The sequence below is a fragment of the Dermochelys coriacea genome, chromosome 3, assembly GCF_009764565.3.
Source record: "Dermochelys coriacea isolate rDerCor1 chromosome 3, rDerCor1.pri.v4, whole genome shotgun sequence".
NCBI lineage: Eukaryota > Metazoa > Chordata > Testudines > Dermochelyidae > Dermochelys > Dermochelys coriacea.
Window position 1 is genome coordinate 122,535,430 of NC_050070.1, and position 16,656 is coordinate 122,552,085.

Genomic DNA, 16,656 nt, shown 5'->3' on the forward strand with positions numbered 1-16,656 from the left:
TATTCCTGCCTGATATCCTGAGTGTAACACTTTTTTTTTTCCCCCTCAAAGGGATGCTGTGAGTAATCATAACCTAAACATTGCAGAAGTAAATTTAGACAGACATTCTGAAGTAATACATTTTCTCTTGCTCTTTCCTCAGTAAAAATGTAGCACATTTAATAGACCATTTGTAAGGACCTAGTATCTGTGCAATGTTTTATAAAATCTTTTCACTTTTCTTCTTTGTAGATGATGACTTGGATGTTGTGTTTTCATCTGGTTCAGCCTGTGGTAAAGATAAATCAAAGTTCGCCTCCTCAACGATTTTATTCCACTGCAGTTTACAGGCAAAGGAAGGCATCCCAGAATTCCTTCACGAGACCGCGGACTGCCAGTATTTGTTTACCTGGTACACGTCTGCAGTCTGTCCATTAGAGTAAGTAACTTCTTCATTCTCCCAAAGTAACATGCAGTTCTTGTTAGCAGTTTATCTAGGTTCTTTTGCCTTCTAGCATTATCTACAGTAGTTGTGGCAAGGAAAAGACAGCTAAGAATCTAGTAAAAGGAGCATCTAATGCTTGCTTGTGAGAGGAGTGAGTGGATGCAATTTCAAGGCTTAATGGAGGAACATTGATTCCACCTGACAGCAAAATGATTATCTTGTACTGAGATTATTTTAGGTCTAGATTGTTTGTTTAATATTTGCACTGAAACAAATTGAAAAGAGACCTCAGTTAAAATGTACTTCTCCCCATTCACTCAGTTTGTTTTCTGTTACTGGAGAGGAGTAGCCTAAGGCATATCTCCCATTAAGAAACTGTCTTTTAACTTCAAAAAAAAAAAAAAAAAAAAAAAGGGGGGGGGATAGGGGGAAGAGTTCCTCCATAGTCGTTTATTCAGTGTGTGGAAATGAATAGCTAGGTTTCTTCCACACTGCAAATGGTTGTCACCTTTACCTGCCCATTTTATGCCAGAACTTCCTCTGCTGGAGTGGACAATATTTATTTGTGTTGCGGTAGTGCCTAGGAATCCCAGTCACAGACCAGGGCCTAGTTATGCTGGATATTGTACAAACACAACAAAAAGATGGTCTATGCCTCAAAGAGCTTACAACCTAAGTATAAGACAAGATCCAACAAGTGGATACAGACAGATGGGAGAGCACAAGGTAACAATAAAACAATACTGATTGGCACAATAGGTCATGGTCTCAAAGGTAAGATGTGTAGCTGCATCTGGGTGCTAAGTTACAACTTGTTGTAAGACGCATTGTTGTGTTCACCTGCTATAACTTGCTATGGTGCAGGCTCAATTCTGTAGAATTTCCGGGGGTTCCACAGGGTTGGGGTGCTGTGGATTCATAGCTAGATCCTACATTGGTTTTGGGTTCAGCTTTTTTTATTCCTTAAATATTTAAAACTGTTACCGAGAATTCTACTTGTTAATAACTACATGCTAATAAATGTGTAATGTTTACAGAACTGTCCTTTTTTAAACAATAATTCTGTATTTGATTTCAGAATCAAGTGACCACCTTCTTCCTATTTCTTTGGTTTAGAATAAACGAGATCACTTCTGTATTAAACAGAAATGCACTAAACCTTCTCCCTTTGAAGCAGCTTCTATATAAGAGTCCAACAAGAGCTGGCAGTACATCTTTTACTGAATTTGTTTGATCCACTGTTTCTAATCAACATTTCCTCAGACTGTTGTACACAACCAGGCAGTGTCCTCTTAACCATGTCTCCTATGCTGCCTACAGAAGTTCTGAGAGCAAAGAGGAACAGGGAGTGCAAATTTTCAAAGGTCTTTCGGGAAGAAGCCAAGCTGTTGGGGCTGTGCTGAGTGTCCTCCTGGTGGTTCTCACAGCGTGTCTGTTGATCTTGTTGCTTTACAAAAAAGAGAGGAGGTAAGATAAGAGAGGCTAATGGGAAAATTGTTTCCTTGTGTTGTGTAAGGTGATTTCAGTTAAAGGAATGGCGTCCACTTGAAATCTAGTCGGTTTCTCAGAATGCGTTAAAAGTACTTACAGGTATGAAAGACCCACACAAATGGGAGAAATTGGCTGACTAATCTGTTCAGTTATTGTACTCCTAAGTTTCAGAGTAGCAGCCGTGTTGGTCTGTATTCGCAAAAAGAAAAGGAGTACTTGTGGCAGCTTAGAGACTAACAAATTTATTTGAGCATAAGTTTTCGTGAGCTACAGCTCATCCGATGAAGTGAGCTGTAGCTCACGAAAGCTTATGCTCAAATTTGTTAGTCTCTAAGGTGCCACAAGTACTCCTTTTTCTTTTTGTACTCTTAAGTGTTGCATGTAACAATGAGATAATGGAGGACTCAGGCAATTGACTTTTTTTAAGTTGATGGTGTCTCTAAGCGTAAACTCAAGAGTTTCCCCTGGTTCAGCTTGACCCAATAGATACAGCAGAGAACAAATACATAAATTAATGCTGTCATGATTAACATGATGATCAGCACTGCAGAGTAAATGTAGTTTGCTCTTCCCCATGTGAATGTTCTGCTAGCAATTTTGTTACAGATTTGAGATGGCAGAGGAGTTCCAGAACATTTATTGGTGACAAGATGTAGAGAGGGAGTGGGTGTGATTGACTACCTCCAGGTACTAGAATTGAGTCTTTAGAATTAGCAATTAGAATAGTCTTGGACCAAATCTTTCTCTGATAAACTAGTGTCCCCATTCAATTAATGGACTTGGAAAGGTGTATGTGAGAAGAGTATTAGATCCCTTGTCTTGCCTGGAAACTGAGCAGATTTCCCAAGACTGGCAGAAGAGAGTGAAAATTAATGGTTTTGATATTGCTGATCACTGGTTTTTCTCCGGAAGGGAGGGATCTAATACTGCAAGATAAACATTTTTTTTCATTTTTTGTTTTAGAGAAACTGTGATACACAAGATAACCAACTGCTGCAGAAGAACATCAAACGTTTCCTATAAATATACAAAGGTAATTGTACTACTTATAGTTGTGATGACCTCTGAGGTTCTGTTTTTAAAATGATTTTCCAGACCAGTAATATGTAGCTGCTTCTATTTATAATTACTCTAAATGAATTTAAACTAACTCTGTGACTATAGGCAAGCTAGTTGGCTGGCTGAGACTAAATCTGGAAGTAGATGGAGGGAAAGAACAGGACAGTTTCAGCCCCCACAAATGGGGGGAGAGGAGGAGGATTAAGGGAAATGCTGAGGAGTGATCAACAAATAGAATGCAGACTGGGAAAGCACAGAGCCAGAGAAGATGAGACTAAAATGGAAGTGCACTCAGAATGTAAAAGGCAGCATAGAGAGATCAAAGTAGTATTAGTGCACTAACTCTGTATTTTGTGCTATTTGCTTATCAGTGGAAGATGGTAAATCAAAGTGCAGGATGGGGCTGTTGGTGGTTCTCAGGTGATGGATTTCAGGAGACCATAAAGGGTGCTTGAGAGCCTATTGAATATTATTTAGTAACTTTACCATCTTCATACTGTAGATAAACACTGAAGAAGAAGCTAATGAGAATGAAACAGAGTGGCTTATGGAGGAAATTGCAGCACCAAATCAGAAACCAGGAAAAGGAGGACAAGAAAATGGTCACATCACTACCACATCTGTTAAATCAGAAGCCTTGACATCTCTCCATGTGGATGACCTGGACAGTGAGGATGAAGTTCTAACTGTTCCAGATGTGAAGATTCAGTCAACTAGAGGGGTGCAAACCAGAGGCTCAGACCAGAACAGACACCAGCAAAAGAAGCCATTTAGCCTTGGAAGTGATGCCAAGACCAACTTGCTGAATGGAGGGAAGGAAAGGAAAGCAAAACCTAACCCAGGCCAACAGAAGACACAGAATTCTACGAATACCCTATCGTTCCACGATGATAGCGATGAGGACTTGTTGAATGTTTAAATAGCCCCTCTTGTGCCTAATTAAATAAATGTATAGATATATATAGATATATATAGTGGGGCAACAAAACACTTCCAACCAAATATGAAGACTTTACCCTGAGATTTCTTCTGAATTTTGCCTTTGACAAGAAAACATTCAAAAGGGAAGGGAAAAAAAAAGATCAATCCTGGTTGTTTACAATAATCTGTTCAGTAATGACTGGACTTCCAGCGTCCAGTTGGCTGAGTTATGTTGGTGTTCGTTTTCTCTCTCTCCCCCCTCCCCGCCCCTTCAGGATCTTCTCTTTTTAAACCTTCAGCACAGGCATGGCATGTTACAAAATTGTTTCAAAGTACAGGATTAAATCTGATATTTTTCCCGTCACTTGAAATTCAAGATATTTGACTGCTAGCATTTTAACTCTCTCCTTGTATTTATTGACTCTCACTACTCAGGTTTGCTGAATAATAGAAACATGTTCTTCCTGCCGGCAGGGTATTATTCTATAGATTCACCCATCATTGGAGAAGGAAACTAAGTTACTTTTTGTTTGGGGTGGTTTGATGTAAATGTTGGAACTGGTCTAATTTATCCTGTAAATTTGAATATTCCATTCTAATTTAAACACTTAATTGATTGAAAACCATTTACCGAGAGGTACAACTCTGTTAGCTTTAGTCTGAAATGGTGATTGTTCTTTGCATGATATTTTTGGTACTGGTCACATCACATATTTCATCAGTATTTACTTAAACAGCTGACAAGCACCCAAATATTTCCCTTGAGTGCAGATGGGACTAGAATTTGTGCATGCCCAGACATAACTGGATTGTTCAAGGTCGTGGGTGCAGAATTCCTAGAATGCCATATTCACAGCCCTATCATTTCTGTCATCTTAAAAAGCCCAAGACCTAGAGAAGCCTTAATTTGCCAAACAGGTATTTTTGGTACTAACTGCATAAAATATGGTGGGCCAATGGTCACTGAATTAGTGTTGCCAGAACTTAATGGAGGTGATGTCAATCTTCCTGTAGCAATCTACTCCTCTGTGTTTTCTGAATTATCTTATGGGCGATAATATGGTTTCATATACATGTACAGGTGTGTGTTGGTCAGAATTTTTGAAACTCTTCCTTGTACCTTTTTGGTTCACTTACTTGGTTTCAACATTGGTTTCTTCATTTTATAAAACGTTTTCCATTTTGAATCAAATTTAGTGTAATATAAACTATTCAGCAATTTCAATAAAATAAATAAAATGGACATTTCAAATGATTCCCATATGTATTAAAATAAGTGCTGAAAATTTTCTTGCTTACACTTTTTAAAAAAAATTGTAGTTTGACAACCTGAAAGTCACTTTCCAAATTTCCTGTTGGAAACAGTTAATATTTCTGATTGCAAAGCTAAAGATGAAACTTAAGATATCTCACCACAGACATCTGAATTTATAAGCAAATTTCAAATAATGGATTTTCTTTTTCAGACTTGATTTTTCCCCTAAATTCTGTATGGATAACTATGAGTAACCAATAAAACCATAACGTAGGTGTATTCTGTAAAGCTGTGTTAAATGTAAGAAAGTGTCAGCATTCCAAACCTGAACAACACTTTTATATCTAGAAATAAAATTGGTGTAAGGCCAATTCTTGGGAGGAAATAGATTCTGGAAATAAGATGCACATTTCCAACAGCCAGGGTAGTTAGTCTACTGGAACATTTTACCAAGAGATATGGTGGATTCTCCATTATTCAGTCTTCAAGACTGGATATTTCTAAAAGATGTATTCTCTAGTTCCACCACATGTTGTTGGGCTGGACTGTATGAATTACTGGATGGCCTGTTATGCAGGAAGTCAAACTGAATCATTTTATTGATCCCACCTGACTGAATCTACTAATGAGAGTTTACCTGTGGATATTGAGTCCTATTTAAAGCTGCATAAGTAAATAGGTCCTCAGACTCTAAGCTGTCAATTCTAGAAATACACTCTTAAACACATAGCTAAAGAAGAGTTAAGGGTTTGGGTTAATGATGAATCCAGAAGCTGCTGCCCCTCCCTGCACAGTTCTTGCAGTGAATTGGTCTTCCATCTTGTGTGTCACTTCAAAAACCACCTCTTCGAGAAGTGGAGTTAGAGCCTTTTTTTTTTTTTTTTTGGTCTGGATTGAGCATTTCTGTTTGGTTTTTAGGATTTTACACTGATGCCTGTAACTCTAGTTTAGGTGCCTTCCATGTAAAATCAATAAGGCACTTCGTGCAGTGTCTTCTTCCTTTTTGGGGGTGAAAACTCTAGCTGAGATAGGTGTATTGGGTGTAGGTTTGGGTTTTTTTTTTTTAAGAGTAGACTTAAAAAAAAAAACTGTTCTGCAGCTCAGCGTTTTCCACAATTCTGATCCATGCCATCTGTTCCCCTCCTCTCTGCAGTTTTGGAGGCAGCTGAAAGCTGTCGCACAGCCTGTGCTAGCCACACCCTCTTGTTCAGCTTGCTGCCAGCTCGTATGTGTCCACAGCAACAGTCAAGCATGGTTCACTTTGCTCCGACTCATCTTTGCCAGCCTTTATTTTTGTGTGGCTTTGGGCAGTGGCAAGCAGCTGTCCTTTCTTCCTCTCCTTCTCCTGGATCTGGTGTAGAGCAGTGGAATGGTCTCCGCTGTCTGGAGCCAATGCTGCAGCTACTTCCTGTGAGCCTGCAGGCATGGCAGAGCAACTTCACAGATAGTGAGCTAAATCCAAGCAGTCTTCTGTTTGTGAGGCAGCTTTTACAGGCTCTTCAGAGGCTGAATGTGCCTTGCTCGTTCTCAGTCTGCCAACCCTTGCACTGCTAGGGCACAGGGCTCTGAGTTGCACAGGCATATTCAGTGTCCCGTTGCCCCTAAGAAGTTGACTCCAACACAGAAAAGCCTGATCAAGAGATCCCAAAGCAGATTGGGGAGAGACTCCACAAATAGAGAACTTCATCCAGCCCCAGGAGTTAGTCCCAGGACAGAACAGGATTAGGAAGACCATATCCCTGTGGCGTCGCAGGGCCTCACAAAGTCCTAAAATGGGTCCCCAGCTCCCTGGGGAGAGAGGCAGGGCTTATATCAAGCTCTCCTTCCTCGTTTGAATCAAGGAGTTCCAGCAATGAACCCTGGACAGGGGGGAGTGGGACCTGAAGGGGACCACCCTGCGGGAGACCTATCCAGAGGGCTTAATGCTCTGCATAAAGCAAGCTTCAAAAGACCACCCCTAATAGCAGCAGGGCAGCAATGCCTGCAAAGTAGGCCAAACCCCCAAAAAGAGAAAAGCCAGAGCGGGGGGTGTGTGTGTGTGTGTGAAGAATAGGGACAAAAAAACCTAAGATCTCTGTCTTCTGACTCTGACAACTATTCTACTGAGGAAGGGGAGCTCTCAGCTTTAGGGTTTGAGAAGGACATGGGGAAAAAAATGCTTCAAAGGTTTTTTCCTGAAGTCTTTAAAGCCTTGTGCAAAAAAGTTCTATCCACAATCTAGATCCACCCTGAGCAGGTGCTGGAGGACAAGTCCACAGGCAAATACCCACCTTCTAAAATCCTCACCTGCGACAGCAATCCCACTGCACCCATCCTGTGAGGAAGTAGTGAGAGAGGAACGTGGAAACCCCTAATGAGGGTAAATGCACAAACAGGCCTCTGCCTTCAAAGCTTTTCAGAACATATATTTCTTCCCCACTACAAAGCTCAACTTCAAAGGTGGGAGCTGGTTTTTTTGAAAGCATCTCTCTATTGAACCGCATTTTAAATACCCCCGCAAAGCCTGTTCATGACAGGCACTAAAGAGTTTGTTGCCTAGCAATGGCAACCCTACCCTTTTCATTCCCACACCCATGCTAATAAATATATTAAATGTATTAAATATTGTTGAGTACCCTATCTAAATCAAGGTAATAAGGCACCAGCTAGGGGAGGATACCTCTCAAAGTACCTTACTAAGGTTTTGGGTAATTAATGACAAATAAGTGACTTTTTATTAGCCCTGTTAACTTTTTTTGTGGGCAAACAACATGCCCCTCTACTCTACTTCCTGCCCATCCAAAGAAGAAGAATCTATCCTAGGGGAGCTGATCGGGGGGGGGCGGGGGCAGTCAAATAGCAATTCCCCATGGTTCACAGGTGAGCTTACGCTTGATATCAAATTTAACTTAAATAAAGCTGGCAATACATGGTTTAATAATTTATAAAGTAGCTCTTTGACTTTTGGTCAAATGTTTTATTGCTACTTAAGCAGCTTTGCTGCCAACAAAATGTATATAGCAGTGTTGGGAAGAGAAACCAGGTTAGATACTATAAGTGAGTTGCCATATGTAAAAATGCCAACCTTAGAGCATACTGGGGAATTTGATTTGTTCCAGAAACAAGTCGTGTTTTTTTTTTTTTTGTCTTATGCTTTGTGTCTGCAGCTTTCACCCCTATTTACGTGAGTGTCATTTTCCTGGGGTTCATTCCAGAATACCGCTGTCTCAGTCCTGGAGTTGCTGAGTTGAGCAGCCGATGTGGCTGGAGTATAGAAGAGGAGCTGAATTACACCATTCCAGAGCTGGGAGACATAGGGAGTCTTTCTCTAGTCAGTGCAGGAGATGCAACGTGGACTGGAACACAACTAGCCTCAGCTGCATAAACCCCTTAGAAAACTTCACTGTTTATGGCAACAGGAGCAGTATACCGCTCACCCCAACAAGATGGCTGGGTTTACGATTCTTCAGGATCATCCATTGTGACTGGGGTACAAATGAATATTTTCCTCTTCCTCCCCATCCCCCAGGTTACCAACTAGTTGAGGGCAGACAAAGGTTAAATTTAACAGAAGTGCTTTCATTAAAGAGGAGACTCTTCATAATGGAATATATTGACTACTACGGCCTGTATGATTGCATAACATGTATTTCATTTTCTGTTCCAAAGTGCTGTATGGAATTGTTTGCACTGTTGATAGGCTTTTGCATTCAACCAGGGTAAATGGTTCCTTGTGTAAATTGAGCACACAAGTAGATTCCTACATCCACATGGTGCTCATTGTAGGACTGTGGCCTACATCTTATAGCTTTTGAGGGGGAAAAAAAATTTAAGGTCTAGCTTTGACAAATGTGAAACACCTTTTAAATTCATTAGGTTGGATCAAAGATGATGAGATTAAATGGCTACATATAGGAAAAAGATAATGCACAATCCTACTAAAAGAGACCCCATTTATTAGTCAACCAAATTGGAAATAAAACGTAGAAAAGAATCCCATGGATTTCCAATGTGCTGAAAATGTAGGCAAATATTGGAAAATGACCATTACTTCCAAGGGATATTTAAAAAATTGAACACCACTTGTAATATCCCAGCTGTTAAACCTAATTTCATAGTAGTGGTAGTTTAATCCTGTTTATAACGGTTTTTCCTAAGTTTGATGAAACTAAGCTAAAATACTTGCAAATACAATTGCAAGAACCAATACAAGTATTTGACAAAATCATAAAAGCTGAAGATTGTTGAAACTAGATTTACACCCCCCACATGAAGGGCGATGTAAGAAAAATTACAGGATAATTGATCTCTCCTAAAAACACACATAGGCACTTAGATGGAATCATAGAATCATAGAATATCAGGGTTGGAAGGGACCCCAGAAGGTCATCTAGTCCAACCCCCTGCTCAAAGCAGGACCAAGTCCCAGTTAAATCATCCTAGCCAGGGCTTTGTCAAGCCTGACCTTAAAAACCTCTAAGGAAGGAGATTCTACCACCTCCCTAGGTAACGCATTCCAGTGTTTCACCACCCTCTTAGTGAAAAAGTTTTTCCTAATATCCAATCTAAACCTCCCCCATTGCAACTTGAGACCATTACTCCTCGTTCTGTCATCTGCTACCATTGAGAACAGTCTAGAGCCATCCTCTTTGAAACCCCCTTTCAGGTAGTTGAAAGCAGCTATCAAATCCCCCCTCATTCTTCTCTTCTGCAGACTAAACAATCCCAGCTCCCTCAGCCTCTCCTCATAAGTCATGTGCTCTAGACCCCTAATCATTTTTGTTGCCCTTCGCTGTACTCTTTCCAATTTATCCACATCCTTCTTGTAGTGTGGGGCCCAAAACTGGACACAGTACTCCAGATGAGGCCTCACCAGTGTCGAATAGAGGGGAACGATCACGTCCCTCGATCTGCTCGCTATGCCCCTACTTATACATCCCAAAATGCCATTGGCCTTCTTGGCAACACGGGCACACTGCTGACTCATATCCAGCTTCTCGTCCACTGTCACCCCTAGGTCCTTTTCCGCAGAACTGCTGCCGAGCCATTCGGTCCCTAGTCTGTAGCGGTGCATTGGATTCTTCCATCCTAAGTGCAGGACCCTGCACTTATCCTTATTGAACCTCATTAGATTTCTTTTGGCCCAATCCTCCAATTTGTCTAGGTCCTTCTGTATCCTATCCCTCCCCTCCAGCGTATCTACCACTCCTCCCAGTTTAGTATCATCCGCAAATTTGCTGAGAGTGCAATCCACACCATCCTCCAGATCATTTATGAAGATATTGAACAAAACGGGCCCCAGGACCGACCCCTGGGGCACTCCACTTGACACCGGCTGCCAACTAGACATGGAGCCATTGATCACTACCCGTTGAGCCCGACAATCTAGCCAGCTTTCTACCCACCTTATAGTGCATTCATCCGGCCCATACTTCCTTAACTTGCTGACAAGAATGCTGTGGGAGACCGTGTCAAAAGCTTTGCTAAAGTCAAGAAACAATACATCCACTGCTTTCCCTTCATCCACAGAACCAGTAATCTCATCATAAAAGGCGATTAGATTAGTCAGGCATGACCTTCCCTTGGTGAATCCATGCTGACTGTTCCTGATCACTTTCCTCTCCTCTAAGTGCTTCAGGATTGATTCTTTGAGGACCTGCTCCATGATTTTTCCAGGGACTGAGGTGAGGCTGACTGGCCTGTAATTCCCAGGATCCTCCTTCTTCCCTTTTTTAAAGATGGGCACTACATTAGCCTTTTTCCAGTCATCCGGGACTTCCCCCGTTCGCCACGAGTTTGGAGATGTGGTCTCTAATGTAATTGGGATCTAATCTGTTTGTGGCTTTTAAGATCAGGGCCAAGGCTTGAATTGGCAGCAGAAGCAGTTTGGGAGTCTGTGATAAATGAAAGGGGTGGGGTAGCTTCTCTTTTATGGACACCCAGCCAGCCAATTAGCTATAAAATCCCTCCTAGTAGTTGTTTTCTACTTGCTTTACCTGTAAAGGGTTAAAAAGTCTCCCTGCATAGGTTAAAAAGAAGGGAGTGGGCACCTGGACAAAGGAGCCAATGAAAAGGCTAGAACTTCTTAAAATTGGGAAAAAAACTTCCCCATTGTTCTGTGGTGGTTCTCTGGGAGAGAAGGGACAGAGCAGCTATGCTGTAAGAGCTTGGGCCAGGTATGAAAAATCATCAAATCACCTAGAAACTACTCATTTGAAACCCCAGATATGCAAGTAGATCAGGAAATGTCTAGGAAGACGCGTTTAGGTTTATCTCTGTTTATTTCTTTATTGCTTGTGGACTCCTCTGTGCTAACCCCAAATACTTTTGTTTTGCTTATAACCTTTAAGCTGGACCTCGAAGGTTATTCTTGTTGTTTAACTTTTATAAGAGTGTTTCTTAAAACTAACAATAACCTGAGTTTATAAATATATTTTCTTTTTATTTTAATAAAATTTACCTTTTTTAGGAACAGGATTGGAATTTGTGTCCTAAGAGGTTTGTGCACATCTTGTTTAATTAGCTGGTGGCAACAGCTGATTTCCTTTGTTTTCTTTCTCAGCTCTTCTCTGGAGGGGAGTGGTGAAAGAGCTTGAGGGTATCCCACAGGAAAGAATTCCCAAGTGCGCCTTCCTGGGTTCTCAAAGGGGTTTTTGCACTTGGGTGGTGGCAGCATCTACCCATCCAAGGCCAGAAAAAGCTGTAACCTTGGGCGTTTAATACAAGCCTGGAGTGGCCAGTATTAATTTTTAGAATCCTTGCAGGCCCCCACCTTCTGCACTTGAAGTGCCAGAGTGGGAGATCAGCCTTGACAGAGTCAGTGGAGGGACTGAAGTACATGTTTAGATGCTATGAGCACATTAAACTGTGGAGGAGGCAGGTAGCTGAATTTGGCCTGTGCATTGTTTCCCCATTCAGTGTCACATACGGTGATGGCGCTTATAGGTGACAAATGGATGGATCATTGTGGCCAGGTCCTTCTCCAGGAGAAAGAGGGTGGAGTGTCCTTGTGAGCTGGAAGTGGAAGAAGGCTTCTTCTGTCACTGATGCTATTTGGTCATATCCACACATTGATAAGACAAATGGAACCCCAAGGCTTTGTGCCACTTTGACCATTGGGTGAGTCAGAGACAAGGCCTTGGATGGTGATTCTGAACATTTCATCATTCCGAGTAGCAACACTTTGGTTTTGCCCAGGCTGAGTTTGAGGCAGCTGCTCTCCATCCCAGGAGCTGATCTCATAGATATTTTGACCTCTTGGTAGTGTGGTATTGTTCGTGTCAGTGGAAAATGAGTTATCGGCATATTGTTAGGGCTCCATGGCCAAGTGGTCTCATGTAGAAGGGGGAATTGGGGAGTCCCATGGGTAAGGGCCCTTGGGGAAGAGGAATAGTTACCCAGCACCCCTCTCTGAGCAGTGCTGGAGGGGAATAATTTAAGCTATTGTAATGCTGTGCCATCTATTCCCATTACATCAGGTAGGCAGGTGAACATGTCGTCCCTGCTGTTAGGGAAATATCCTACTTTGCTGAAATTGAAGAGGTGGTGCTTTAGAGTCCTTGTAACTGTAGCCAATATGTCCTCCTTCACTCTGATCCCAGTATGGCAATCTGATCTGTGTGAGTGGGCTCCCATGCCTATGATTGCAGTGGGACTCTGCGCAGGGATCAGATGGTGGGATGCGGGCACAATGCTACAAAGACAAATGTCACTTGTTGAAGTGCAATTGATAAGAATGAACGAACTAAAAAATAAAAGGATTTACTGCCTAGATTAGACTAATTGAGCTACTTGAGGAGAATTGGATTTATTGGGATAAAATGTTGTTAAAATACAATTTTTGTAGCAACAAAACATATGAACCATAAGGCGGGGGGGAAACAAAGTTGTTTGTTTGTTTTTAATTGGAAACTTTCTTCCCGTTTAGATTTTCAGAAAATCTCCACATCTTAATTGTGGATACTTTTTGATTTCTGACACTAATTTTCCTGTGCTTAAAGGAATTATCTTCATATAAATACACACACTTTTGTGTAAAGTTTTCTTCAGATTCCAACTCATTGACAACAGTTTTGTAAATTTACTGAAGAAAACATCATTTCCATTTTCTACTTGTAAAATTGTTCTAAAACCTTGTTCATTAAAGGTTTTGGTTCATGGCAGATGCCAGTAAGAACAACTCTAGTCACTTATTACAACCAAGACAAACTTTAACTGCTTTACAATACGTCAGTTCAGCTTGGACATTGGAACTGCTTTTAATTTGACAAAAACTAGCATGTTGATCCAGGTAGCTGTTGCCTATGAGACATTCACCCCTTGCACCAAGGACAGGCAGAATCAACCTCATCTTCACATTTCACCCAAAATCCAGCACTTCTTGTAGTCTCTGACCCTCTCCTTCCTTTAACTTTCTCACTAGCATCCTGGTGCCGTCCTGTTTTTCTTTCCACCTCCCTTTCTCTTTGCTTCCTGCTTTTGCTGCTCCCCTCATTTTCGGACTCAGGGGTTCAGTGTGGCTAGGGTTGTGCAGGGCTCCTCATGCTATCTGTTTCCACGATGCTTCCCTCAGAAGTCACCATCTGTATGCTCCTCCTCTGGAGCAGGCACCAACCAGCCCAATTACTGCCACTGATTTTAGTGAGCGATAGTGCTCTTGTACATTCCCATTGAGTGGGTGCCAGGCCCAGGGACCCACGTCAAGCCACACTGCCCTAGTGGTTCTCCACATTTCTATCAGCAAACTCAAGGGCCCATATAGAAGCAGTTCCTAGAGAGGATCCTTTATTTAAGGCCCTACACACATAGATGCAACTATGTTTTAGAAACCAATTTGTGCCAGTCTCATCAGACAACAAACATGACTGAGTTGTATCCACACAAACTCTTGGCACAACATAACCACATGCCAGACAATGTAATGTATCCACACTGTCTAACAGTGTTCACGTTGGTGCATTCTGGGACAACCTGGTTAGCTTTCCCCTAGTGCCTCTGCAGGAGATTGAGCACCCAGAGAATCTATAGACACAGCAGCACCAGGTGGGGGCTGGTCTGACCAACCACTAAGGGTTTGTCTACACTGCAAATAAAAACCTGCAGCTGTCCCATGCCAGCTGATTCAGGCTCCCAGGGCTCAGGCTGCTAAGCTGTTTAATGGCAGCATAGACCTCTGTGCTCGGGCTGCAGCCTGAGCTCTGGGACTTCCCACTTTGCAGGGTCCGAAAGCCCAGGCTCCAGGCCAAGCCCAGAAAGCTACACTGCAGTTAAACAGCCTCGCAACCCAAGCCTCAGGAGCCTGAGTCAGCTGGCACAGGCCTGCCCCAGGAGTCTAATTGCAGAATAGACATACCCATAGACAGCTGGAAAGAAAGAGGGCCAGCCAAAGCAGTGACAGTGCATGACCATGAGGGTGCCATCTCCACAGCAAAATAACAGGAAGACAATCACGTGCCAGTCTAGACCTATCTCAAGGGTGAAACGGGGCAACTGCCACAGTTTCTAACAATGTTCACTACACTGTGTGTAGACGCACACCCTGTTACGCTAATGGGTTACATGCTTGTTAAAAGTTGTGGTGTCGACAAGGGCTAAAACGGGAAATTGGTGCTTAATGCCCGATAACAGTTCAATTATAAAATGTATGGAGACTAAACTTCTGAAGGCCAGTGTACCTGAAATAACTAGGGCTGTCAATTAATCGCAGTTAACTCGCGTGATTAACTCAAAAAAATGAATTGCGGTGAATCACAGTTTTAATCGCACTGTTAAACAATAGAATGCCAATTGAAATGTATTAACTATTTTGGATGTTCTACATTTTCATATATATTGTATTCTGTGTTGTAATTGAAATCAAAGTATGTATTATTTTTGATTAAATATTTGTACTGTAAAAATGATAAAAGAAATAGTACTTTTCAATTCACCTCATACAAGTACTGTAGTGCTTTGCCATGAAAGTACAGCTTACAAATGTAGATTTTTGTTTGTTACATGACTACACTCAAAACCAAAACAATGTAAAACGTCAGAGCCTACAAGTCCACTCAGTCCTACTTCTTGTTCACCCAATTGCTAAGACAAACAAGTTTTACATTTATAAGAGATAATGCTGCCCTCTTCTTATTGACAAGGTCACCAGGAAGTGAGAAGAGGCATTTGCATGGCACTTTTGTAGCTGGCACTGCAAGGTATTTACATGCCAGATATGCTAAACGTTCATATGCTCCTTCATGCTTCGGCCACCATTCCAGAGGACATGCTTCCATGCTGATGATGCTTGTTTAAAAAAATACGTTAATTACAATTCTTCCCGAAGGAGTTCAGTCACAAATGTATGTCCCCTGCTCTGTTTTACCCACATTTTGGCATATATTTCATGTTATAGCAGTCTCAGATGATGCCCAGCACATATTCATTTTAAGAACACGTTCCCTTCAGATTTCACAAAATACAAAGAAGGTACCAATGTGAGATTTCTAAAGATAGCTAAATCACTTGACCCAAGGTTTAAGAATCTGAAGTGCCTTCCGAAATCTGAGAGGGACGAGGTGTGGCGCATGCTTTCAGAATTTCTTAAAAGAGCAAAACACTGATGTGGAAGCTACAGAACCTGAATCACCAAAAAAGAAAATCAACCTTCTGCTGGTGGCATCTGACTCAGATGATGAAAATTAAGATGCGTCAGTCCGCACGGCTTTGGATTGTTATCGAGCAGAACCCATCATCAGCATGTCTTCTGGAATGGTGGTTGAAGCATGAAGGAACATATGAATCTTTATCACATGTGGAATGTAAATATCTTGTGACACTGGCTACAACAGTGCCATGAGAACACCTGTTCTCACTTTCAGGTGACATTGTAAACAAGAAGCAGGCAGCATTATCTCCTGCAAATGTAACCAACCTTGTTTGTCTGAGCGATTGGCTGAACAAGAAGTAGGACTGAGTGGACTTGCAGGCTCTAAAATTTTATTATTTTATTTTTGAACGCAGTTTTTTTGATACATAATTCTACATTTTTAAGTACAACTTTCATGATGAAGAGACTGCACTACAGTACTTGTATTAAGTGAATTGAAAAATACTATTTTTTTTTAGAGTGCAAATACTTGTAATCAAAAATAAAGTGAAGACTGTACACTTTGTATTCTGTGTTGTAATTGAAATCAATACATTTGAAAATGTAGAAAACATCCAAAATATTTAAATAAATGGCATTCTATTATTATTTAACAATGCGATTAATCACGATTTTTTTAAATCTTGCAATTAATCGTCATTAATTTTTTGAATTGCTTGACATCCCTAGAAATAACAGGTGCATATTGTCCAATATTATGTGTTTTTGTGAAAATACTCCATTCACAGGTGTATGCTAAGTGATAAAAGTTTCAATATGAAGCATCATTGTTAATGTTTAGTGAGTAAGAAAATTGTCTTACGGGATCTTGTCAGATCAAATTTAGCCCAAAATATCTTGTTTTTTTTTTAAAGCATCTAAAATAAAAGTTTTTTACATTAT

The 16,656-nt window shown here is 41.2% G+C and overlaps 1 protein-coding gene across 2 annotated transcripts in view; it reads left to right on the plus strand.

Annotated features, from left to right (window-relative positions):
- Positions 1 to 5,138, plus strand: part of IGF2R (insulin like growth factor 2 receptor) — an 86,720-nt gene extending 81,582 nt beyond the window's left edge. The window contains exons 45-48 of one of the 2 annotated variants that reach the window (XM_038395599.2): positions 232 to 418; positions 1,745 to 1,891; positions 2,879 to 2,948; positions 3,477 to 5,138. In XM_038395599.2, coding sequence (XP_038251527.2) covers positions 232 to 418; positions 1,745 to 1,891; positions 2,879 to 2,948; positions 3,477 to 3,893 — 821 coding nt within the window. In that variant the 3' untranslated portion in view covers positions 3,894 to 5,138. Of the gene's footprint in view, positions 1 to 231; positions 419 to 1,502; positions 1,892 to 2,878; positions 2,949 to 3,476 lie in introns of those variants that run through there. The other variant, XM_038395602.2, reaches the window with a different exon arrangement.
- The last annotated feature ends 11,518 nt before the right edge of the window (positions 5,139 to 16,656 follow it).